This window comes from Syngnathus leptorhynchus, chromosome 8 (genome assembly GCF_054491065.1).
Source record: "Syngnathus leptorhynchus isolate UIUO chromosome 8, UIUO_Slep, whole genome shotgun sequence".
NCBI classification, from domain to species: Eukaryota; Metazoa; Chordata; class Actinopteri; order Syngnathiformes; family Syngnathidae; genus Syngnathus; species Syngnathus leptorhynchus.
The window spans coordinates 1,314,693-1,339,848 of NC_141202.1; the positions used below are offsets into that span (position 1 = coordinate 1,314,693).

The 25,156-nt window shown below is 46.3% G+C and overlaps 3 protein-coding genes across 10 annotated transcripts in view; 1 reads left to right on the forward strand and 2 right to left on the reverse strand.

The window, feature by feature from the left end:
• The first annotated feature begins 8,108 nt into the window (after positions 1–8,108).
• onecutl (one cut domain, family member, like) lies at positions 8,109–11,926 on the forward strand. Its single transcript, XM_085919065.1, has 2 exons — positions 8,109–9,117; positions 11,616–11,926. The coding sequence occupies exons 1-2, from the start codon at positions 8,109–8,111 to the stop codon at positions 11,924–11,926; spliced, it is 1,320 nt and encodes a 439-aa protein (XP_085775191.1).
• A 3,740-nt stretch (positions 11,927–15,666) lies between these two features.
• Positions 15,667–17,891, reverse strand: ctss2.1 (cathepsin S, ortholog2, tandem duplicate 1). 2 transcript variants are annotated; one of them, XM_085918550.1, is made up of 8 exons: positions 17,763–17,891; positions 17,327–17,454; positions 17,136–17,258; positions 16,924–17,076; positions 16,629–16,853; positions 16,295–16,460; positions 16,121–16,223; positions 15,667–15,971 (listed from the first exon to the last, which is right to left on the reverse strand). In XM_085918550.1, exons 1-8 carry the CDS (start codon positions 17,773–17,775, stop codon positions 15,872–15,874), a joined length of 1,011 nt encoding a protein of 336 aa, XP_085774676.1. In that variant the 5' UTR covers positions 17,776–17,891; the 3' UTR covers positions 15,667–15,871. The 2 variants fall into 2 exon arrangements, with proteins under 2 accessions (XP_085774676.1, XP_085774677.1); XM_085918551.1 differs by lacking the exon at positions 17,763–17,891 and adding an exon at positions 17,565–17,589.
• The window catches only part of ctsk (cathepsin K), a 47,724-nt gene continuing 40,431 nt past the window's right edge, over positions 17,864–25,156 (reverse strand). For 5 of the 7 annotated variants that reach the window (XM_085918543.1, XM_085918545.1, XM_085918544.1 and 2 more), the window contains 7 exons: positions 20,798–20,931; positions 20,315–20,441; positions 19,663–19,785; positions 19,435–19,587; positions 18,730–19,195; positions 18,542–18,650; positions 17,864–18,447 (listed from right to left, as the gene is read on the reverse strand). In XM_085918543.1, coding sequence (XP_085774669.1) covers positions 18,348–18,447; positions 18,542–18,650; positions 18,730–19,195; positions 19,435–19,587; positions 19,663–19,785; positions 20,315–20,440 — 1,077 coding nt within the window. In that variant the 5' untranslated portion in view covers position 20,441; positions 20,798–20,931 and the 3' untranslated portion in view covers positions 17,864–18,347. Of the gene's footprint in view, positions 18,448–18,541; positions 18,651–18,729; positions 19,196–19,434; positions 19,588–19,662; positions 19,786–20,314; positions 20,442–20,797; positions 21,016–25,156 lie in introns of all 7 variants that reach the window. The other 2 variants (XM_085918549.1, XM_085918546.1) reach the window with 2 other exon arrangements.

A 25,156-nucleotide genomic window follows, 5' to 3' on the forward strand; every position in this document is an offset into this window, starting at 1 on the left:
TGAAGAGCTAACGCCGACAGCATCAGGTGGAGGGAGTGAGGATGAATGCGCATACGTGTGGAAAACTGCATCGTCTTCATTTGGGAGTAACAAGGCTTGCTGAGGTGGGGGGGGGGGAGGATTGAAGGGGGGCGGGCGGCGGCGCCGGCCAGCTCGCTCAACTCGGGCCGAGGCGTATCGATTGATTTCCCAATAGCCTCTGGTCCGCGAGCGGCGAACCCTGGCCCCCGTTGCTAGGTGACCGCACCGTCCGAGATGGAGAGCGGGGTGATGGAGGGTGACAGCGGCGCTCGGGGTCAGGAGGGGGCACTGGTCATTCTCCATCCGGAGCCCTTTGGGATTCCGCCCGCCTGCCGACATGCAGAGCAGAGTAGAGCAGAGCAGAGCGCCGGCCGCCATCTTTCTACCTGCTCTCCCGCCATTACGGCCAAATAAAGTGTGAAGCTTTTATGGACAGAGTGTGCTGAGTGCTCCTTGAAAGAAACTGCAACTGTTTACGGTGGTTATCCAGAGCCAGCTTCCTATAAACTATTGATCGGCCCTGACCAGAGGTAACAAAAGTCAAAAAATACTTCATTTCTCCACGTACGTAATTATTATTTTTTTCACATGACATCATTTTAATGCCTCCGTTTGAAAACGGTACTTTCAAAAATATTTTCTTTTATTTTCCTCGGTGGAGGATGACAGCAGTTTCGATTAAAAGTTCCTAGCTAATTTAATTTAGCACGTTTTCAGCTAGCTATTAAAATTGGTTTTGTATTCAAAAGGTACAAAAAAATACCAATTCAAAGTCTGTATTTTTTTTCTTTTTACTGAGTAAAAAGAGTTCAAGTAATTCGGACTGTCGCCGCTAACCTAAAAAATGCTAACTTTTTCTTTTCTCCCCTCCAGAGTACTGTCAAGTCCCCAGAACAAAAGAATAATTCTGTAAACATGAAGTGTCCATAATCTATAGGCCATATTCCACAGTGATACATGATAGCGCCAGCCAGCCAGCACGACTCTCGCTCGCTCGCTCGCTCTTCTACATATCGACCGCTCGGCCGCCGCTGAAAAATGATCCAGAAGACGAGGGAGTAGGGGGGGGTGTAAAGAGGGAGATGAATGTAAAAAGATCTACACATCCCACTGTACACTGCCAGCCAACTTACCAGAAGGCACAGCGAGAGGGGGGGGGGGGAGGGCTTGCGAGGGGTCACCGGCAGCTCCAGTTGGGCCACCTCACCGCTCCATCCGCCTTCATCCCGTGCCATGCTTCTCATGTGAGAGAGGGAGTTTCATATCCCGAGGAGAGGGAGAACTTTTCAGTCTATTAATAAAATGTTGAGGGGTGAAGGAGGATGATAGCTTTGGTAGCGCCACTGATGTTTCTGTCTTTTTTTTTTTTTTTTTTGGCCCTAAGCGAGGCCGCCGCCGCTCTTAAATATTCTCCTCCCCTGCGACTCGGAAGCATGGCCGGGGCCTCGGGGCCTGAACGGGAAAGACCTCGCGCATCAACCAGGAAGTGAGATTCCCGAGATGAATGAAGCGGAGGACCCTGAGTGTGTTTTGACAAGAATGGCTCATCCCAAAACAAACATTGTGAGTCTTCTGAGGAAATTCTCAAGCCTTCCGTAAATCCAAAATAATTCTCATCTTTTCAAATTGTCAAGATGGACAAAGTGTAGGACCTCCTTCAAAGAAGCAGGTCCCAAAACCAGCAGGAAGTCCAATTTCACTTCCGTATCAGGCTTAAATTGCCCAACACGATCTCCTTCCCGACATGCCAAAGATTCTAAGCCAGAACCTTCAAACTGCGTGATTATTTCAAAACATGTTTTGCAGGTTCTACATGCTCAACTCAGATATTTGGAAAGATCTAATTGTGTCAACCTTTCTTGTTTTCCCCCGTGGGGACGGCCGGCTCTACGTATTTATGTGTGTGTGTTGCAGCACGAGCGCGGGGGGGGTGCGCCGATGGAGAGGGTATCAATCCAGGCCATTGAATCTATTGATTAGTTACCTTTCTTATTAACATGCTGATTAAAGAGAGGGAGGGAGCGATGGAGAGGGAGGGGAAGGAAAGGAAAGGAAGCAAGGAAGGAGTTGTGCACCAGGCTGCGTGCGTGCACACTTCGCCTCGGACGCACACGGAGAGCGGATTTTAGATGCGGAGCTGGAAAAGGGGAATAATCGCATGCATGCGGCCGTGATGAAGAGGAGGATGCGTCAAAAGGTGGGAGAGGGTGGAAAAAGAGGAGGAAGGGTGGCTGGGTGGCTGGGTGGGAAGGCCTTAGGAGGGAGGCCAAACACTTTGAGGAATGACTTTTTATTTGACCCAAAGGAGCGCTTGAAATAATCGCCATTGGTCCACAGGTGGGCGGGGGGTGTCCAGTAGTTTTTGGGCTGCTGACGCAGTTGAAAAATGCGTTACGATCAAGTTAGCATGCGGCAAAGCCTTGAAATGTTGACCTTTTGAAATTGAATGTCAATTTAATGTTGTAATGATATGTTTGTTTCATTAACACTGACTTTCATGTTTACTTAATGCTGATATATATCCAATATGCTACAGGTAACCAGTTAGCATATGTGTTGTTAGCATGCTACAGTGTCTGTACTCATGTTGCCCTTGCCATGTTCAATGAAATCAGATTTCTTTATTTATTTGTTTATTTGGTGACAAGGCACACAGGTGAAATATGCTCAATATGCTACTAGCATGTAACCAATTAGCTTGTGTGTTAGCATGATGATGGATCTGCTTGCATTGACCCTTAAATGTTTATTTTTCTGAAGAATAACCTGTTTTTAATCGAATGTTTTAGAGATATATTCATTTAGCGTTGACCTTTGTGTTTACTTGTTGGGTGAAATACATCCAATGTTATTTCCAGGTCATAAGTTGTGAGCATGCTGCACTTTCTGTGCACAAGTTGATTTGTTTTTAATGTAATATTTTACATGTTCATTTTAATTGTCTTCTCGCACTACAGTGGTGATGAGAAGAGTGAAAGACCTCCAACATGCTAATTGCAGCTAACCAGATAGCTTGCGTGTTGTTAGCACATGTTTGCTACAACGAATCAGTTATTAGCATGCTACTGTGTCTATTCATGTTGGTCTTGACCAGCTTTTGTTACGTAATCAAATATTTAATAATAATCATATTCTAATGTAATAATATTACATTCATTCAACATTTCCAGTGATGTGTTGTAAGCGAAATATGTCCAATTGTTTTTCTTTTTTGCATGCTCTAACTCCATTGTCCATAGAGACATGTTAGTTTATCGTGCACATTTTTGTCTCATTTATACTCATTAAAATGGACTTTTGTGTTTCATTCATTAGGACTATTTTTGGATTTGTTTTATTTGCTCTACTATGTGTATTTTCACAGTATCATGGCTTCATTGATATTCATTTTGACTGGATTTTGGTTTTGTTTTATTTTGCCTACCAGCAAGATTTGTATTTTATTTTATAAAGGGGAGGTAAATCTCACCTTTATAAAGTAAAATTATACATGTGTGTCAATCTCACTAAATATTGATTATTTTTATGCACTGGGGAGGAATGCAAATCAGAACGTGAACTATTCAAATTGTTGCTGATTAATTTGGCCGTTGCTTCATCTTATGAACCTTTGATTGAATTTCCATATTTAATAAGATGGAAACACACAAACACACACACAATTTGACGTCATTTGCAAATGGATCTTGCATCTTCTATGAAAATAGTTGTAGGACAAATAGAAGCTGTTTAACATGCATGGATCAATATGTTGAATATTAATACTTGCTCTCTCAACACACACACGCTTACAGACTAGCCACTTCACAACAAAGATTTAAAAAGAGTGCCTAAAATTTCTCACATTTTTGACACGATTAGAGAGATATTCGTTTATTGTTGTGCTTATTTAAATCTGTACTGCACAATAAAAGAACACTAGGATTTGCCTCATTTATAATTTTCTAATATTTAAACCAATTTGTTAGAGTGAAATTATTTGAAACATGAAATTGAAATAATGACAGCCCATAAATCAATCAATCAATCAATCAATCAATATTTAGCAGTATAGCTGAGTTTTAACAAAATATGCTGTAGTATTCCAATGAATTGAAAAAGAAGAAGGGGGAAAAAAACGCGACAAGTAAAAACGAAAATCACCGAAATATTTCTAAATAGGAATTTTTGGTTGTTTTTTTGCAGCAGATGCTGATCGATCGAAGTACGTGAACGCGTGGGCGAGCTTTACTGAGAGAAAAAAAAGAACACGGATCTGAATGCATTCAAATAAAGTTGCATTTGTTCGGCGTTTTTTTTTTTTAGACATTGTAGTTGTGTCTGTGCGTGTGTGCGTGTGTGTGTGTGTGTGTGTGTGTGTGTGTGTGTGTGTTTTAAAAATTTGAAGCCGTCTTTTTGGAGTTGATTGATTTTAAAAATGTAAATCACAGTTAAGTTCTCTTCTCAGCTGATCAATAGAAGTGTGAAGTCACGAGAATCTACTCCCCCCCCAAAAATATTCGGCGATTCCGTTTGTTCCTTTTCTCACATGAAAACCAGTGCAATTAATTCACATATTGACTGGCGCGTGCGTGTGCGCGCGTGCACGTGCCGTTTTATTGATTGCTCAGTGAAGCAGAAGACATTTAAAAAAACAAAAATAAGGGCTTGAAGGGAAATGAAAGATATTCTTGAATGTTTGATTGAACGAAAGAAATGCAAATGTGACGTCATAATATTGAATGTACTTCTGGAATCTGTAGTTGAGTGTATTTATTTGTTTCAATTCGATTGTCGTTCATTCTTGCACGGAGCATTTTATTTTGAAGCAAATTAAATTTGTTTTCTGCTCACTTTCGACATATTTGGGTCATTTCGTTGTTTCATCGTTTTTTGACGGATCATTTTGAATTCCAAGTCAAATTTAACACTTATATATAAGGAATAATAGACGTATTGAAGGTGTTTGTATTTATTTATTTACTTTCTTTTTTCTTTTTTGAAAGTGATGTGTGTATGTTGTTTTATCACAAAGCAAGTCAACTTTAAATTCCACTGCTGTGCTTGTAAAATCTAAAAAGAATGAAATACAATAAAAAAAAAAATACGTTTCATTTGTGCATAAATAAAGTGGAGTGAACGAGAACATGATTGCCGGCTGGAAATCTTATTGATGAATTGCACACATTTTATTTTAGTTTCACAAAGTTCTTTTTTTGCATTTAAGGCCACAAAAAAATTAGATATGTCATTCAATTGGTTTTTATGACAATAAAGTCAGTACTTGTAATAACTTGTGTTTTTTTGTGCGTGCGTGCGCGCGTGTGTGTGTGTGTGTGTGTACCTGTGTGTGTGGAAAAACACGTGTTAATGTGAATATTAGGATTAATAGGAATCGGCAAAAAGGCAGCCTTAATTGATCAATGTGAAAATAACATTGATAGGCTAAATATAAAATCAATACACAGTATGGTTAAAAATGTTGCAGAATTGAATATAACGTGTAAAAACACCTCTTTAATCTGCAGCACTTGCATGTGCATAATAAATGGTCATTTATTATCAATGATAAACGATTATTGTTCCGTTGTTTCACTATAAATTTTGAATTGTACTAAAACGGAGAAAAAAAATTAATCCTCGCAAAAATATTTGTGTTTATTGTCCGTGTAACGTCACGCAGACATTTTCCTGATCATTCGGCCAATAGGGGGAACCTGACACTCATCGATCATACAATTCAATTGAAAATTATTTAAATATGATCCATAACTTACATGTTTGAAGTTACTGTGGTTGAACTTTGAACCCCAATCCCCATCATGGAGCTTTCCAGAACCATCTATTTCTCCCTGTAGGCCCGGACGCGCGTGCACGGCTTTTGGTGCACATGCACGCGGATCGATCGCACGGCATCTGCTGTGCACGCGCAGCGTCGATTGAATGATCACGTGTGAAAAAAAGACTTGATTATTACGATGAGGTAAATTCGAATACACAACACAGTAAAGCAGCAAGTCAGCAAAAAGCTCATTGGCGGGATCATCCCTTAAATGTGCCTTTAAAAATGACAAATGGCTCATAAAAATAAAGCTTCATACTCTTTTTAATATTAGACATAATAAAATCAAATGTATATAAATGTGCATCATATATAATACGTATATACCCCATATGTCATTGTGTGTGTCCAAAATATTACAATGTCCATAATAAATGAAGTCGAATTGTTATTATTATGTATAATATACACGATATGATATCTTATTTTTATGAATCTGTACATATTGTATTAAATTCTATGCATAGTTTGAACAAGTGAGAGCTCCAATGCGTCGGTCGCCCTTTGTCTTAGAAAGGATAATGCAATTATACATGTAGGCGGTCACTAAATTAGGTACACAGATCTAAAAATGAAAAATGGATTTGATGTAAGTCACCAAAACATGCAGCACTAAATGAATCAACGCCGACTTTTTTAGTCAATTATTGAGGTGATCAACATTTGATACCGTACAATAGTGTTGAATAAATGTCTTTATTTTTCAAAGAACGAAAAATAAAAACATATCGTCGGTTTTCTCACTCCATTGGCATCGGACGGTGTACCTAATCAAGTGTCTCGACGAGAGTGCATTTCGAGAGGTTTTAAACGCTTGGATCCGAGATTTGGGAGTGAGAAGGGAACTTAAGATAAGGGGGTGGGGGGGGGGGGGCAAGGGGAGGGGGCTCATGGAGGTGGAGATGTAACACACACACACACACACACACACACACCCTGGAGAGAAAGGGTTAATTGGAGGAGGAATTTCATCGCACATCTGTCAGATTTTAAGGCCGTGGTGACGCACCGAGGGGAGGGGGAACAGTGGGGAGGGAGGGAGGGAGGAAGAAGAGGAGGAGAAAGAGTTGCTGCTGAGATCGATGAAGTGGCTGGCAGAGCGAAGAAGAGGAGGAGGAGGAAGAGGAGGAGGAAGATCTCGGCAGATAATGAAAGAAAAAGAGCCGCGGAGCTGCTGAGACCAACGCGGGCGGACGGGCGGGCGGGAGAGCGAACGCGGAGCAAAAGGAAAACCAAGGAATAAAGAAAGGCCACATGCATCTTTTGGTTTGGGGCTGGACAACACAAAAAGCTTGACGGAGGTTTTCGGACCGTGCGTGTGCACGTCGCTCAATGCAGGAGATGCTCGGCAGAAGTCGCGGACGCGCGCTGAAGGTAAGATCGCGAACGCACCATTTGGATTCATTGTTGAATTAGAATGGCTTGCTTTTGATTCATGTTTATTGATCGGCATTTTTACCCCCCGGTAGCGATAAATGTGCTTCAATATTTGGAGGGGGAAAAGCGCGTGCGCGAGACAGAAGGGATTCGGACGCGGTGGTGTGAAACGTGCTGGTTTTGTTGTTAACACGTTTGCCTCACATTTCGGACTTTCTCGCTTTGAATCTCGCCAGGCAGCTTCTGTTGACTGCTTTGAGTCCATGTTTGTGCTTGTTTGTCCATTTGTGCCTTGCGATTGAGTGGCAATCAATCAATCAATCAATCAATCAATCAATCAATCAATCAACCAACCAACCAATCAACCAACCAATCAACCAATCAATCCATCCAGAGTGTATCCCACTTGTTTTGCCAAACAAAAGTCAAGGACAGGTTCCACCCAGCTCACCTGTGACCTTAATTTCACCCAGGGAATTTGAGTGTGTGCTTGATGCTAATTTGGGGTCTTTTAAGCGACGTGATTGGCTGGTGAGCAGTCCCTGGTGTAGCAGGACTTGACTCCAGCTTGTTTGAGTGATGAGACCAAGCTTAACTGAATTCAACAAATATGTGTGCCAAGGGTGTCCTAAAGGGAAGACAGCGGTTTTTCCAAAACAATGACATGATGTAAACAATGCTTCGCTTTGGTGTAAAATGGACAAAAGTCTGGAATGTGTGTTTTTGCACTCTGTAACTGTCCCGTCGTTTCATCCAGGCACAAAAGGACGCTTGAAGAGGGTCTTCCTGCGGGTGGCGTGGGAGCGCCAGGAAGTATTTAACGGCGCTCACATCATTAATTAGCCGCCGCAAATCAATACATTCCCACTCATCGATAAATCCATCCGGGATGGACGGGAGTCTGGGAGAGATGTCGCTGCACGGCCACACCGAGCTTCACTCGCGGGACCTCTCGGCCGCCTTCCCCCGGCCCCCCTTGGGCGCCTCCGGGCCTCCTCTGGAAGCCGAGCCGCGGGCGCCTCCGCCGGCCTTCGAGCACTCCATGTCGGCGCTGGGCTACAGCGGCGACTCCCCGTCGGCGTCGGGGAGCACCTACACCACCCTGACCCCCTTGCAGCCCTTCGACGACAAGTTCCACCACCACCATCACCATCACCACCCCTGTCTCCCCGTCAGCAACGTCATCGGGAGTTTCACGCTGATGCGCGAGGATCGCGGCGGCGGCGCCGGCCTCCCCGCCAACTTCTACAACCCTTACGCCAAAGATCTGGCCATGACGCCGCCCTCCTCGGGTTTGGGCTCCATGCACGGCTACGGGAGTCCCAATAGCGGGGGCGGAGGCGGCGGACAGATGCTCCACGGCGGTTACGACGTCCACGGCGGGAGCCTCTTCTGCAGGACCTCGGACTTTGGGCGAGAGATGTCGCCCCCGGGATTGGGCGCCGGCGACATGACCATGGGGCACCAGCTGAACAAATTGGACGGGGCGGCCCACCACCCTCACATCTACAGCCAGCACTACCAGGCCCACCACCACCATCACCACCACCACCACCCCGGCCAGCAGGCCGCCAAGATCGTGGACCACCTGCATTCCCTCTCATCTTCCCCGGGGGACGGCGGTCTGGGTGGCGGCTCCCCAGGGGGGGGCGGCGGCGGTGAGGAGATCAACACCCGAGACGTGGCGCAGAGGATCATCACGGAGCTGAAGCGTTACAGCATCCCGCAGGCCATCTTTGCCGAGCGGGTCCTGTGCCGCTCGCAGGGGACGCTCTCGGACCTCTTGAGGAACCCCAAACCCTGGGCCAAGCTCAAGTCCGGACGCGAGACCTTCAAGAGGATGTCCCGGTGGCTGCAGGAGCCAGAGTTCCAGAGGATGGCCTCGCTTCGGCTGGAGGGTGAGAACGCACACACACACACACACACGTGTGCATACAAAAACGTGGAATGGCGTTCCATGATGTTCCATGATGTTCCATGATGTTCCATGTTTAGAATAAAAAGATGGGATTTTGTTCCCCATGGTATCCCCAGTAGAACGCTGTTCTTCACAGAATGTTGCCGAGGTGGCGCTTTGTTGTTTTTCCTTCCTCGTGGCCGATCGGGCTTTTGTTTAATTACAAGTGTGTATTGATTACCATGGGAAAGAGCAGCTCGCCTCGGCCGCCATTTCCAGACGGGAAATTAGCATTCCGAGGAAGGCCTCTGGCGTCTCCTCTCTCGCCCGCGCTGTTTCGTCAAATAAGCGTTTATCTGCCGAGACGTTTGTCCAAACACCACGAGCCGCCCGCCGGTGAGCTCGGGATTAAGCCACGGTTCAATTATATACGCCACGACACCCTGGAGTGTTTGGAAGAGGCCATCGGGACAAACGCTTCGAGTGAAGGACGTGGCGATGAGAAGAGGATGAAAAATGCTAAATGACCGCTAGGCAAACTTCGGCTTGCGGGCCGTTTGCGGCCTCCTGCTTATTTTTCAATTATGTTTGAAGATTATTTTGTAAACTTGCCTTCTCTCATTACAAATATATATTGCGCAAAAATTGGATCGAACTGAATGCTTAAAAAGAAAAAAATACATGCAAATAGGTGATTTAAAAAGTTAAATACAACTGAAGTGTACTAATTGCGGCCCATTTGCATGTTGTGATATCAGAGCGCCAACGTTGTTTTGATTCAGTCGTGCGGCCTCGCAAGAGTTAAACAGCCTGGCCGAGTCTGAGCGGCTCACATTTAATCAATAATTTCTATCAGCCGCTGGCCCACAAAGCAATGGGGAGGGGGGGGCAACTGCGTGGGCTGCGGGGGGAAGGCCGGAGCCACCCTGAGGTGGGGGGAAGGGATTGGATTGGGGGGGGGGCGCTAAAGGGCTCTCCATCACGTTTGCGCAACACGAGACGCAGCGTACATCACGATTAGCGGCTGTTCCCACCATCATAAGACACCCGAGGGGGGGGGAGGGAGATATTTATGTCGGCCCGCCACCGCCGATTTATAGCGCGTCTATTGTGAGCCTCTTACGCGCCATTACAGTGCTAGCAAGCATTTACTTAATGGTCGCCGCCATGGCCAGCCAGGGAGGAAGTGGGCCAGGGCGCCCCCCCCTCCCCATCCCACAACAGGCCCTAAATTCTCCCTGCACGCTAACTAGCCGTCGCTATTGTGTTGCAGTTTTTATGACGACATATCACTACTGTACAGAATACGGCTTAGCTAACTAAGCTAGCTCATGCAAGGAAAATGAAGAGTGACGCAGTCATTTTTTTGGGTGCAGAAGATAAAGAATATACGCCCGCCAGTACTGTTGTATTGTCTGTCTATGCGTGTTGCGGCACTATTTGTGTTCAAATAGGCATTGCTTAAATAGATGCTATTCGTTAGCCTGCGTTAAGTTGGAATTTTCACGTGTAAAAAATAATAACATACAGGTTCCGCATGATCACTTTTGTTCATAATGACGCTTGTTTCATCATCGCTAGCGCCGTCGGAGAGTCTCGTCGTCGAGACAAGCTTTTAAATGTCCGAAGGTTGTTGCGCTGTCGCCGGGGAGAAAGATGGAGAACGAGGCGGCGCTGAGGTCACGCTCGTTTCCCGACTAATGACCGAGAAACCTGGAATGAGATGTTTGGGGATGACGAAATGGAAGCGGATCAATTGCGGGTGTTTCATTTATTTAATGTAGCGCTTGTGTGTGGCACCATGGTGTGTGCGTGTTTGAAGGTCACACTATCTCCAGCCAATCGGCTGAGGCGTCTGCAGACATTCCTCAAAGAGCGCAATGAAATCTTCAGATGCTCGACTGCCATTTTTCAACAATGCAGTTCCAATATTTAGTATCGACATGAATTCAAACAAGGGAGCACTGTTACTCGTCAACGGTAGTGTTTATTTTCCACTCGAGCCAATGGAGTATTTTGGTGAAGGCAACTAAAGATGATCTTATTAAATCGATTAATCCGTCCGGGCCGATTAATCAATGCTAATTTGAATTATTTTCCTCAAAAGTAGGGCTTTATATTTCAAATCGACATTGAAAACACAAATATAGAAAAATTAGGATTCAGGATTAATGTCAGAAAATAATTCTCAATTAATTTATTGATTGATTTGTCGTCCGATGAATCGGTGCGCTACAAGAATATATGATTGCGGTTAGCGTGTCACTGAAGGCATCCGCGAGCCCGTCAGAATCTTCTGGAATTTACCAGACAGGCGCGCCGATGCCTTCACTGACACAAGTTGCTGATTCGTCTCTTTGCGGAGCGTCCGCTTTGCCGACCTCAGCGTTTTCCCTTCGTACAAATCCACTTTCCCGCACTTAATCCATTTGTCCTGGTTATCCGCCTGCACTTTTTGTTTGAATTTGTCTCTCCGTTGCCTTTTCAAACTCTTGGTAGCTTGCAAGAGGAAGGAGCAGGAGCAGAGCAAGCTGGAGCGCAACCAGGGGCCCAAGCGTACTCGGCTGGTGTTCACCGACCTCCAACGCCGCACGCTGCTGGCCATCTTCCGGGAGAACCACCGGCCCACCAAGGACCTGCAGGTGACCATTTCGCAGCAGCTGGGCTTGGAGCTCTCCACCGTCAGCAACTTCTTCATGAACGCACGCCGCCGCAACCTCAACAAGTGGAGCGACGAGGGCCGCCCGTCCTCCACCGGGTCCTCGGGATCCAGCGCCTCGTCCTCGGCCGTGTCCTGCAGTACGGCCTGATGGCGGCGAGGGGACACGGGGCCGAGTCTGAGCAGTGACGGGCCGCTGTGAAATGTCCTCGTGGAGGCGCGGAAGCAGGCGTGAGCCACCATTTCAAACCAAAGCGTGGGAGTGGAGATAGAGGGCGCCGCAGTCATACGAGCACGGAGCACGCCGTCTGGCTCGTACAGTGGTACTTTCACTTTCCGGTCACCTCAACCCCGCCCTTGTTTAATTTTTGTTTTTTGAGAAGAACATTTTTTCTTTCCAAAATACCCAACATAATTGCTTTCATTTGATTGAAGCTACCACTGTACTATCCTTTTCAAGACGCCATCTTAGATGGGAGAGTGGCGGCGGGAGGTTCCACCAATCAGGAGCAAGCATACTTTTGGTGCACCTCCACGCCTTGGCCCGCTCCTGACCAATCAGGAGCTGCCGTTTGCTCACATGCGCCGAGAGCTCTCTCTTTCTCTCGTGGGTGACTTTTCCCCCCCCAATCAGACGCCCCCCACCCCCCTTCCCATTTTGTTTATCTCCCGCCTTTCCTCGGGAATCACGGAGGAGGAAGATGGGGAGTTTGTCTTTTTTCTTTTTTTTTTTTCCTTTTTAGCATGCGTTTCCATGGCGATGGCTCCCAGGACTTGCGAGCCTGGAATCATCCGGAGGCCTCAGTAGCGTCTTCGACTCGCAGCTGTCAATCATTCCCAGGAACAGGAGCGCCCCCTCCTTTGCCACCACATGCGGAATCCCCCCCCCCCCTCTCCCCAATTCCTTGGCCTTGACAGAATCACAAAGGTCAGGACAGAATCCAACAATTTTGAAAACCATTCAAGGTCTTTGAAGGAGGGGGTTGACACTTACTGTTTGCCACACACTTTTTCTTTTTACAATGAAGGAATATGGTTCTTTCTGACATTTATTTTTTTTTTGTACAGATGTCAAGCACACACCGGTGGTTTTGGTCCGCAAAGGAAACGGGTTTTGACTCGCCGCCCTTTTTGGCCCCCCATCCTTCCTCTCTATTTATCTTTGTCTATTTATTGTTTAGTTCCTTTTATTTATTTGCCTATTTATTGACTGACGCCAACTATACGATGTACGTGTTTATTTATGATGTCTGTGTTTTTATCCGATGGGCACTTTTAGCTGTAGAATCCCATCGTAATACCAAAGATGAACTTTGCTTCCCTGAATGTACGGCTCGATACCCCTGACCCCTTGACCCCGACGTCCCTCTCCACAATAAGCCACTTGCAGAACTTCTCTGCGCATGCGCGAGAATCGGGGCGTAATTAGAATTTTAGAGGCTTGAACGTCGATGTTAAAAAAAAGAACCTGGCGAAATAAGAGTATGGACTTAATTTGTAAATTTGAAACTAATGAGAAACAAAATATCAGCACATTTTCAAAGTCATAGTCAGTATTTAAATCAAGAAAACATTTCGACATTTCAATATCAATTCGCTGCCTTCAAATCGCTTCCCTTAGGTCACGTGAGCAAAACATTGCGTTATTTGCGTTCAGTGTTGTAAGGCATATTCATTTCAGACAAACATTCACTTTCTCGTCGATATGCACACAAAACAGCGCACATTTCATCATTGGACGTGAAATGATCACAAATGTCCAACCTGTCATCCGCGTTGCACACACTTGAGCAAAATGTCATCCGTGCGTCCATCCATCCATCCATGATTGGAACCGTCCATCTTTTAATCTTAACTAGTCGGTTTCAAATAGATTTAAAAAAAAAAAAAAAAGCTAACTTCGTTCCGATCACGGCGTCCATTCCAAAGTTTTTGCTACCCACAATGCACGGTGCGAAGCGGAGCTCTGCAAGTGGTCTGCTCCCGACCCCGCCCCCTCCCGTGGTGTTCCGTACAACGTCTTGACGGCTTGGCCCCCGTTTCTTTGTGTGTGCGTGCTCAGCTCTTTGAGGCCAAAGCTTATTTGAATGTTGTGATATGAATATTGATAATATTGATGATGACAATAATAGCGGTGACGAGGTGGGGGAGCCCGTCTCTGGCTCGGGACCCTCCCCTCCACCTTCCACATGCTGTCTTCAAGGTCACATGCTCGTGTTCCTCGGGGGTCCTGCATGCTTGTGATCCCCCCCCCCATCACCTCACCCTTGTCCTCATCCACAGTCTCAGTTCCAAGTCCCTCTTGAAAGATCCCTCAAAAGGTGCAAGCAGCTCGGAAAATCTCTATCTTATTTTCTAAAGGGGTTGAGGGGTCCAGGAATCAGGAGCTCCTCGATGGGAAGCCATTTTGAGTCTTTGTCCTCACTCGTGAGACAATTCAGTGCACAATTGTTTCTTCCTCGTTGGTCTTATGCAGCACATTCATTTACTTTTCGGGTTGAATTGTAAAAGTGGCTAGTAAGACCCGGTTGCTCTACTAATTGGGTTACTAGTGAGGACAAGGAGGACACTAGTACATGGACCTCAAGGTGGATATGGAATAAATCCCCAAATGTTTTCCCCAACCCCTCGCATGGTTGTCTGAGCTTTACGAAAATACCAAAGATGGCATCCGTTTCCCAGCCAGCCCAGCTTGCGGACGAGCAGGCCTTCACTGTGTGCACTTGACAGATGAGCGGGCTCGGAGGAGGTCATTGACTTTTCTAGTAGACTTCAAAGGAGTCCTTCTCTGCGAGTATTTGCCGGGATGCACGCTGTCGGACACACCGGCGGGCTTTGGCGAGGATGAGGGTGGGAGGGGCTTGTTTAAATGTTTAATGCCTAACAATTGAGAGCATGGTCGAAGGTCAACCCGGGTTATCGGGTCTTTTGAAGAAGAAATACGGGAAGGCCGACTGCACATTTTAGCGCCCTCCCCCACCCCCTTCCATCCCACTGGCTCCACCTAGCGGCTGGAGGATGTAAATGAAAAACTCTTTCAGGGTCAAAACGGAGAAAAGAGCAAAAATGTAATCAAATAACCAAAGATGGAAGGAATGAACAGTATTGTTGTGTTGAAGCGGAACTGACACGTTGATTCTCTCGACGGTGCCCCCCCCCCCCCCGCCCCGCCCACTTTTCTGTACACGAAGACTCGACCATCTACCTCAACTGTGTGAGAAGATATTCCGTAACCAAAGAATTCCATGCTGTCAGGGTGTCTGTCTGTCTGTCTGTCATCCGTCTTTTCATCTTCTACTTCATGCCTTTATGTGCAAAAAATCTTAGAAACCAACCTCCCCCCCCCCCCCCCCCCCCAAAAAAAAAAAGCTGGAATCAATCTGTTGCGGCGCCCTCGTGGGACCGCGTCCAGCCAAAGCTTCCGTCCCGTCCATCCGTGTTCTGTGTGTAAATAAATTCCTTGTCAAGACCAAAAATAACGAAAGAAGGAGGTGACAATCCAAGCAAGGAGGTTCTTGCTGTAATCAACGTTGCCTGTTCCTTGTTTTCCCCAAAACAAAAAAGCCGGAATCACGGGACTTTTCCCCAGAAAGTCATCCCGGAATCAAAGTAGGAGACAGAAGCTATTTTTCCACGTTTGTAAGAAGAAGCCAGCCTCGCTCGCTCTCTCGTTCTCGCTCCAAAGGGAAAAACGGGGAAAGGCGATATTATTTGACGGAGTGCGTTTCCTGGGCGAACGTGGCGGGAATTTTGCTTTTCCTTTTCTTTTTTCTAACAGCAACTCAAGAGAATCCCTTTGAATACCTCATGTGAAACTTGTTTGTTGTGATGTTGCACTAAAAAAGTCGAAAAAAATAAAAACACTCATTTGTAACCCAACACGTACTCTCTCTTTGAACGTCTTTTAAGTCAAGTACGTTTCAGAATTGCTTCACTTACAGAGAAAAAAAAGCATGACTAACATGATGCTAACATAGAAGGCTAACAGAAATGAGAATTCATGTCAAGTTCTTCTAATTCTTGACTCATGAAGTAGCAAAACATCCAAACAGAGCAAGCATTTGAAATCCATCCATTTTGAATGTTGCGTTGTGGATTACATGACGGGGTAGCTGCCGAACATGGCGATGCCGCACTGGTTGCTTTTGCCGCGAGCCATCCGGATGTAGCCGCCGTCCCCGAACGAAGCACCCCAGCTGGAGAGAGAGAGAGAGGTGCAGTTACCACATTTGACCACACGGGCAACAGCAGCACATGTTATGCTTTTAAAAGTAATTAAAATTGGATTTGTGGAGATTTTGTTCCTAATGAAGTGGCCATATTGTGTACAAAATGTGATGTGTACCTGTTCTTGACCAGCCAGAATTGTTTTCCATCCAGCGTTCCGTAGCCGACCGCTAACACGGCGTGGTTCACACTCTTGGAGCACGACGCGTCGTCGTACACGCCTAGACATATTCACATTTGATGAAGTCATCATTTTGACTTTTCTATGCTTGAGGGCGGACATTGAACGCACCGCTGCTGTAGAAGGCAAAGGTGGGCCGGGAGGCGTCGACGGCCACCGAGATGGGTCCGATGACGGCGAGCGCTCGCTTGAGAGCGTCCTCGTCGTTCTCGGGCAGGACCTTGTAGCTCGAGCAGTTGGCGGCGCGCTGGGCGGCGTTGTAGCGACACTGCCCGGTCTGAACCAGACAAAAATAAATACAGTCTTTTGTAAAATAAATTCATAATCACAGAAAAATTGGTGCTCATTTTTGTTTGAGCATTTTTAATGATATAAATTCTAACTTGTTTATTTAATCAAACGAAAATGTTTTTGTTGGAATGTATTCAGGCGATCCGATCCTCACCTTGCCCGTATACGGGTACGACTTTTCCGAGTCGATGCCGCCGTTGTCGATGACGTATCGGAAGGCCGCGTCGATGAAACCGCCGTAGCAGCCTCGGTTGCCGTACTTGCCCGAGCAGTCCACGAGATTCTGGGGGCTCAGGTCCACCAGGCGGCCGGTAGTCCTGGCCAGCTGGCCCTCCAGAGCTCCCGCCGCGCTGAAGGCCCAGCAAGAACCACACGAACCCTGCAAAGCCACAACCATCCCCTTGGTGAAGATCATTTCTCCAATTTTGGACAGATTCTCACTACTTCACCTGCATCTTGACGCCTGTCACGCACTTTTGGTCCCTCCAGTCTACAGAGTCAGGTATGTCAACCATTTGGCCAAGCGGCCAATCAGAAGACCGGTTGTGGAAGTCGGTGGGAGGAGTCAAGTTGGCGAAAGATTGGCGGATCTCATCCGATGTCTACAAGGGAAATAAAGATGACTCACAGGAGTGAGCAAAATAGGTCCAAGAGGTCTCACCAGATCTCCAAGTACGTTCATGCTGAGCTGGTAGCTGTGGAGACCCATGGATGCTTCTAGGTTGTGCAGTGTGATGAGCATCAGGTTCTTTTCCCACAATCCTCGGCGATGTAGGTCCTCCGGCTGAAAGGCCGCAGAAACTAAAGACTTGTCGAGAGGAAAAGTATGGAAAAAAAAAAAAAAAGACTCACCCGGGTGTGGTACCACTTGCCGTGCGTCTTCTTCCACAGCATCCAGTGCTCATCCAGGTCCACGTCCAACATGGCTGCCGCCGACGGCGTGTGCAGCGAGACCAGCAGCAGGCTGGTTAACATCGAGCCTGCTCATTTGTTTTTGAAACATTTGAACCACAAACTAAATGAAAATGTTTGTTCCAAATTTTGAAAGCATTCAAGTAGCAGTTGACTGTCAAAATGAAAGTAGACTTGCTTCATTTCCTGCTGGCGCCACTTCAGCAACAATGTGGAAAAAAAAAAGCCCGTTACATTACAACAATGTATTTTAAGTTCATTCTTTGAACCATAAGAACAAATTCATCATGAGCACCCAAACATCTCCAATGAATGACTTATTTATTTAAATAACACAAATAATGATGAATGGTTTGTTAAAGTTGGTCAAACTTGCCTGCATGAAGCATCTCAGCGGCTGATGAAGTCACAAGTTGCTCAAGTTCTTCCTCGACCAAGTGAATATATTCAGCAACAAATATTTGAAAGTAATTTTAACACACCGCCTATATCCAGCAAAAAGTTGAAGACAGCCAAAACAGTCAAGACTTCCTTTTCAGCTCATTTCCCCGTTTGGGTGAGTCAAAAAAAGATAATCAACATTACCCTCTAGTGGCCTTTGCGTGTACTACAAGTAGACCGGTATGACGTCACTGGCTTTAGAACTTTAATTTCATTTCATACAAAACGTCACTTTTTACACATGAATAACGATAAGGATCACAAGAAAAGTGCTGAAGTGTACGAAACCTCACACGTGACAGTGTGGCACAAATCATTAGGTCACGTCTGGGGTCCCGTAGAACTGCGTCGGCCAGCGACGCCACGTATGTGCGCGCTTCCAAGTCAAACAAAAAAAACTTTCAGCTAACAGCAGCTAACAGCCACAGAGACATGAAAACTGGTTGCCACGGAGATGGACAAACATCACGGATGGAGTGGAGGGACCAGAAAGAGATGAGAACGGAGAAGCGGCAAGCGCTCACACCACGGGGTAGCTGGCCAGATTGGCGATGCCGCACAGGTTGCCGCGGTTACGCGCCATCTTGATGTAGCCTTTGTTGCCCCAGTCCTCGCTCCAGCTGCCACAAACACAAATGGGAAGCGTTTAAAACAACGTTACCATAGCGACGGACGGCGTCGCGTGATGATGTCACGCGATGGCGACGTGCCAACCTGTTCTTGATGAGCCAGAACTTCTTGCCCCGGGCCGTCACGCCGTAGCCCACCGCCAGCACGGCGTGGTTGACGTCGTCTTTGTTGCAGTTGGAGTCGTAGTAAATGCCTGGTCACGTGACAAGGGGACGGACGGCTTGAAGTGACGAGGTTGGGACGCCGTGAAGTTTGGCGTGGCGTTCACTCACCTCTCTGGTAGAACTGGAAGGTCCCCTGGGAGGCGTCGATGCCGACAGCGATGGGCCCGACCTTGAAGAGCGCCACGGCCAGGGCGTGCTCGTCGCCTTCGGGAATTTCCTTGTAGCTGCGGCACTCGGCGGCCTCGGCCGACGAGTTGTAGCGGCACATCTGCGCCTGGAGGGGGCGCCGCGGAGGAAAAAAGATCTCAAGATGTCCGACACAGAGAAGATGGTTGTCGTTATTCCGGAAAGTCACCTGTCCCACGTAAGGGTAGGCCTCCTCTGAGTCGATGCCGCCGTTGTCTCTGACGTACTTGAAGGCGTTGGTCATGTAACCTCCGCCGCAACCGCTGTTCTCCGTCACGCAGTCCACCAGATTCTGAGGACTAAGGTCTCTCAGTTCTCCCGTGGTCTTGGCCAGCTGACCCTCCAGGGCCCCCGCCGAGCTGAAGGCCCAGCAAGAGCCGCACGTACCCTGAGCGGCGGACAAAAAATGGTGTTGATTTGTTAGGTGCATTCTTCTATTTTCCCACTAGGTGTCAGTATTTCATCCTTTTTCATATTGGGCTTGGACTAGGTGATGCTTTTTGAATGTTGCTTATTCAGAGACGTTTTTAAATGATGACAAAACTCATCTCTAAAATCAAAATTTCATCGATAAAAAAAACTGAAGTTCATGTTGTCATTGTTGTGAGACTCGTGAAGATGACGCACCTGGTCTTTGACCGACGTCACCATGCCCATCTTGCGGTAGTCCACCGACTTGGGCAGCGGGACGGTCTTCTCCCCGGGGCTCATAGTGAATCCCCGTTCCCGAGTCATGGGCATCTCCAAGCCCATCATCTTCTCCACCACTTCCTCCGACGTCTGCAAGCGCAGCACATTCTGGCGTCTTGCGGCTCTGATCTATATTTATATATCTATCATTATTTGATCGCTCACCATATCTCCCAGGTGGTTCATTCCCAGCTCGTACGAGTGAAGGCCCAGCGCCGCCTCCTGGTTGTGAGCCTCGATCATCAGCGCGTTCTTCTCCCAGATGGCCCGCCGGATGCCCTCCTCATCCTGGTCGAGAGGAAGAGGACACAGAGTAGATAGATATATTTATATATATAAAAAAAAGGGACTTGCTCATTGCTTCTTGGGCAACTTAGGGAAAAGCAGACTAAGAAAAGAGCAGACAAATTGAAAGTCATCCATCTGGGCAAATGGGTCAAATTGACATTTTAATTAGCCCCGAATGACTGCTTGATGCCGCAGCCTGGATTTTTTTAATCAGGACGATTAAAAGCAGATCACATTGCAGTCTCGGGACATCCTCTCTCTTTAGTAGCGCAAAATAAAGACCAAGCCTGTGTGACATTGGCACTCTCGCTAAACGAGGTAGGAGACATCAGCGGCCATTTTACAAAGGAACTATTGGCTAAACGACGCACCGATTTGGAAAGTTCAAGCCCAGTTTAAAACCCGAATCATAACCCCAAATACATGACTGACAATAAAAAAAAATTGGCTCGCTAATGACGCACGCAACTTTGGCCCTGTAATTTTCTTTCAAGTTTGAAAGTGCAACAAACAATACAAACACACTGACCATGCCGTTGTATTCCCGCCGGTGCGTGATCTTCCACTGCTCCCATTGGTTGTCTAGGGTCACCTGATCCAGGCGGGCCAGAGCCGAGGCGGCCAGCAAAAACACGCTCAGGCAACGCTGCCACATCCTGTGCAAGCACAAATGTCATCTCATTCTTTACGGGCTCATATTTTGCCCGCTTGTATAAACAGGGCTTGCTGTATCCATGGCAACCAAAAAGGAGGATATCCATTTTCAGCTTTTGTTTGCGACGCACAAGCTGTTGTCTGGCCACGGAGCCACGACGGTGTTGACTTGAAAAAAACAACGTTTTTTTTCTTCTTTTGTACTTTTGCCTATTTTTTTTTTTTTACTTTAGTTTGAATACAGAAGCTGAATCAACACTTTTTGAAGCTATTTTATTTTCACTTTGGCTCTTCTACTTAAGAACTTTGGTGCTAATTAAAAGGAAAACAACAAAGTACATTTTAAAGTCAAACTTACCTTAAGTCCAGAAGTCGGTCAGATTCCGTTCAAGTGGTTCTGTTTTGACGCCGGGCGGGTCCACTGTGCAAGTAGGTCAGCGTCTGGTTTATATGTAGAGGAATTTTTGAGGAAGTACAAAAGGAGTTTGGGGTCTGGGGAGGAGTTGAAAGAAGAGGACATCTGGTTTCACTCGGAGGGCCAGCATGGTTCATTATAAACAAAGTTTGCTGACGCAGCTGGAAAAAAACCACAGGATGGGTTGAAATAAGAGAACATCATACTTTGAGGATGTATGACATCATCATTTGTCGCCTCGCTATATCACGGGTTCATTGCGCTCCACCAACTATCGATAAGCAATCGTTTTTTTGACAGTCTCCAGATAAATCAAATTCCGAGTACCTTGAGTTTTGTAGCACATGGACAGCACTGAGATTTAGTGGAAGATGAAACAAACCCAGAGAAAGCCTTGGAATTTGCTTAAAAACAAAAATGGTTGTCTTTTTGTTCAGTTTCAGGGATTGGCCCGAGAGACTTTTTCATGCGTTCTGTTATCATTACGATGGACATATCTATTTATTTTATGATAAATCTGTAAAAAAGGAGGTGGAGGAAGATTTTTCCAAGAGAAATCAAACAAAGGCTGACATTTTGCATTTGAAGTGTCCCGTGAATGTTTGCGTGCCAACGATGAAAAAACATCAAGTGACACATTTCCTCAGGTGCTCATGGCAAAATGGAAACAAGTACATTTATAGAATGGAGACAAAATGGAGGCCGGACACTAGCGCTTCCTCATGGCGGTAGTCACATGCCTGATTTGTACATGAACATCGACATGTCTAAATATATAGAAAAACGGAGCGTCTCCATCATGTGAGAGCTGACGCACCGAGCAGAGCAAAACTGGGCCGGGGCATTTGATTAGGTACACTTGTTCTTTCATGACGGCTTTTATAAATCTCATAAAACAATACGACTTCGTTCTCGTGCCTCATTTACTGTTGAAAATGTATTTCTGCTCTCTTCAAAATAAATATAGATTGATGGTAAGATGGCAGCTATGCATCCACGTGAAGGCTTTTACAGCTGAAAAGTGATGACGAAGCTTAAACGGCTTTCAAGGTCACGAAGGAGCTCGGCGGCGTAACGATGCTAAGTGGCGCCCGCGGGAGCGCCGCGCTCGCCTTGGCTCTTGATTGATGATGCTTCATTTTCATTTACTTTTCTACGCGACGGCCGGCACTTAAGATGATGAGATGACGGAGTGATCGGGCCGCAGAGGCGGCGGGATCGCAACCTCGGTGCAAATGCCGTCTCATTCTTAAAAAAAACAACAACAACAAAACTTTATTCTTGTATTATATAAGATTCGGTGTCATTTATCATCAGCTTCCTGTTGCTGAGCGAGTGGATCAGTTCTTTTACATCAGCCGGATACGCTATAGTGATCTATAGGGGGAGTCAGTCGCCAGGGACCTTACGTAAGACGAGCGACGTTATTTTCCACAGCACTTTTCAGCGGCTGCCCGCTCGCCAGATTAACGACAACCGCAGACACCAAAGAGGGTTTAAGGCTTGTTTTGACCTCGGCGGATTACGGCCGCTGGTCTTTTTTACCTCCTGACCTCTGATTGTGTGTGACGGGAAATTACGCAAAAAATACCAATGGAAAAACATTCAAATGACTTTTTGACTGTAATACCATTGATGGGAAAAGTCGAGTCAATTTCTATCCGGACAATCCGCTTTGTATTGGTCATTAAGATACTAGAAGGATGGAAGGGCTCGATGTGAGTCATTGGTAAAAAATTGAAACAATTCGGAATTAATTTCTGGACATTCTATTTAACGGATAAATGTATCACTGATTTGTGACAGACAGATTGTACGTTCCAAAAAAAAAACCCATAAAACAATTTTGAACGTTTTGTTTGATACAAACGTTGCATATAAATCATGCTAGCATAGTAGCAGCCGTGGCTAATGTAAAGTGAAAGTCTCATGCCCCGTAAATATGGAATGAGGCTTTGGTCAGAGATGAGAGGCGGAGTGATTAACAAAGCAACACATTTAAAAGTGGAAATTCCTGTTTGAATGGAGGGTTAAATGCTAACAACAGTGCCGTTAAGCTAGTCACGTTAAGCTAGGTCGTAGGAATGCTAAGCCTTAAAACCAAGCAAATTACTATGACAATAAAAGAGTAAATAAGTAACAAACAAAAAAAAAGTGAGACGGAAAGGTGGAGAAAGATGCATCATGGGAAGTTCCCTCGCTTTATATCTTAGTGCATCACTCACGAATGATTCAGGGCAGGTCTTATCAAAAATAGAAGCTTTTAAATACAGTGGAGAACAGCAGACTTTTTGGAGGGAAGATGTTCGGCACACTATGTTCCACGAAGGAAAAGTAGGTCACCAAACAAATTTCAACTTCAACTCTGCGATCGTTTGTCTTTCTCGCCACGCGCCGCTATTTCAACCAGTGGGCAGACCCCTCCAGGCTCCAGTTTCACCTGCCGTGACCTTTTGACCTCCGCATATTATTAGGGTTGCAATCTTATCTTCAGGCTTCACAACAATGAGCGCGTGGAGCTACCGGCCGCCACTCGGAATTCCCGACGGAACCAGAGTACAGAAGAACAAAACAAAAGTCATTTGGCGTCTAATCGCTTCATGTGGGTGAGCACATGTGCCGTCATGTTTGCTGAGATTACTTTGGATTCGGAGGCCGGAGAGAGAGAGAGAGAGAGAGAGAGAGAAAGAGAGAGATAGAAAGCCCCGCTAATCACGCCCCGGCCAAGTCACAAAACAAGCTGGTGACACACATTCAGAATTTTCCCGACTCTCGGTCGGTCCGCCACACGCTGATCCGCCTCCGACTCGGATTATCAGTCGGCACTCCTGGCCTTTTTATTCATATTTTTAGAGCTGTGAAAGCGCTGACGTGCACGAATTAAACACGTGTGTCTGTGGCGGCGCGCATGACGTGTAGCCTCATTAGAGACGGCGGCAGCTGTGGCCCGAGCGTGGATTTAAAAGGTCCATTTCTTGGCGTATTAGCGCTTCGACTTTCAACGTCGCTCCGACTTTCATTCACCATGATGGGATTTAAGTGAATGTTACGTGTTTCACCGGCAAACAAGAATGCCGCACATTTGGAATTGTGCCGGCGGCCATCTTGGCTTGCTGAATGGATTGTTTATTTTTCAAAATTAGGGGGTTTGAAAGTTCGCTGATGTGCTTACAACATGGCTGCCAACTGAACGGAGTTAGTTTACAAAAGCACGCCAGTGTTGCTAACTTAGCCATTTGACTAACCGTTCAGTTTTCATTTCGTGACTTGCCTGACCCGCTAACAACATCGCAAGAAACTAGTGCGTTGAAGTCCTTGAAAGAACCAAACGATACGAGAAGAACCAATGTCATGAACGGAGCCCGGTGGAAGCCATTTACAGATTACCTTGCAAAAGCAGTGATTTATCTCCACGTGGCAAACTTTTGACCCCGAGGTATGCGCTTCCAAGCCGTAAATATTTTACCGAGGTCGCCCGGCCTCACCTGTGCGGCTCTATTTGACGAACGAGTGTGTCAGAGCCGGAGGGAGTACGCCGTTACTCTTCGCACAAAGACCGGCTGAGCCGTTCTCATTTTACGATATTAAATGATTGAACTTTGAAACTGATTAAAGATCGCGTTTGCCGTAAAAAAATAACTTTAAATCGTATATCAGAGGATTTCAAGGCCGTATCGCCGAATAGGTTTGAATAAAACGCTGAAGGACGAGGCAGGATCTAATCCCTCCATATAATTCATCTTTCTTTAGGGAGGCGGAGCCTGCAGATGGCAGCAGGATGGCCAGATGTTACGGGCAGCTATTACCTCCTTGTGCCACAACCCCCACCGCCGCCTACCAGCATGCGGGACTCATTCTCAGCATGTTGGCATCATGCAAATGTCTCGGCACATGCCAGAAGACATTTTAAAAACAGTTACAGAGTCAGGCTTCATTGTCTGCGTGTGAGTGTGAGCCGGGGTGGACAGCAGCTTCTGTTTGTTTTGGTGATAGAAGCATCGGTGACTGTGGCTCTCCTTTCCCAGCATTTTTGAGAGTAACAGTAAGAATGCTCGGATTAAAGTTGCCCATTCTTGCTTTTGTGTCTACGAAGCAGAAAAGGGATCCTGAGGCTCAAACATCCGTTTTACTTTCCCAGTTGAAGATTCTACATTCTCTTTCATGAAGCTAGCTCAATGCTGATGCGTGCATGTGTGTTGACTTTGAAACTAATTGGCTCCCTATTGAGCCCTGGTGTCTTTAGCTGACTGTTGTTTGTTTGAAGATCCGGACAGAAAAGGTGAAAGATCACCGCTCGCTTGC

Excerpts from the sequence above, each read along its gene's own strand:
- onecutl (XM_085919065.1), top strand. The coding sequence starts at position 8,109 with ATGGACGGGAGTCTGGGAGAGATGTCGCTGCACGGCCACACCGAGCTT. Across the intron at positions 9,118-11,615 it reads GGCCTCGCTTCGGCTGGAGG|CTTGCAAGAGGAAGGAGCAG; the intron begins GTGAGAACGCAC and ends AACTCTTGGTAG.
- ctss2.1 (XM_085918550.1), bottom strand. Across the intron at positions 16,854-16,923 it reads TGACAGGCGTCAAGATGCAG|GGTTCGTGTGGTTCTTGCTG; the intron begins GTGAAGTAGTGA and ends GTGGCTTTGCAG. Across the intron at positions 16,461-16,628 it reads CGTACCCGTATACGGGCAAG|ACCGGGCAGTGTCGCTACAA; the intron begins GTGAGGATCGGA and ends TGTCTGGTTCAG.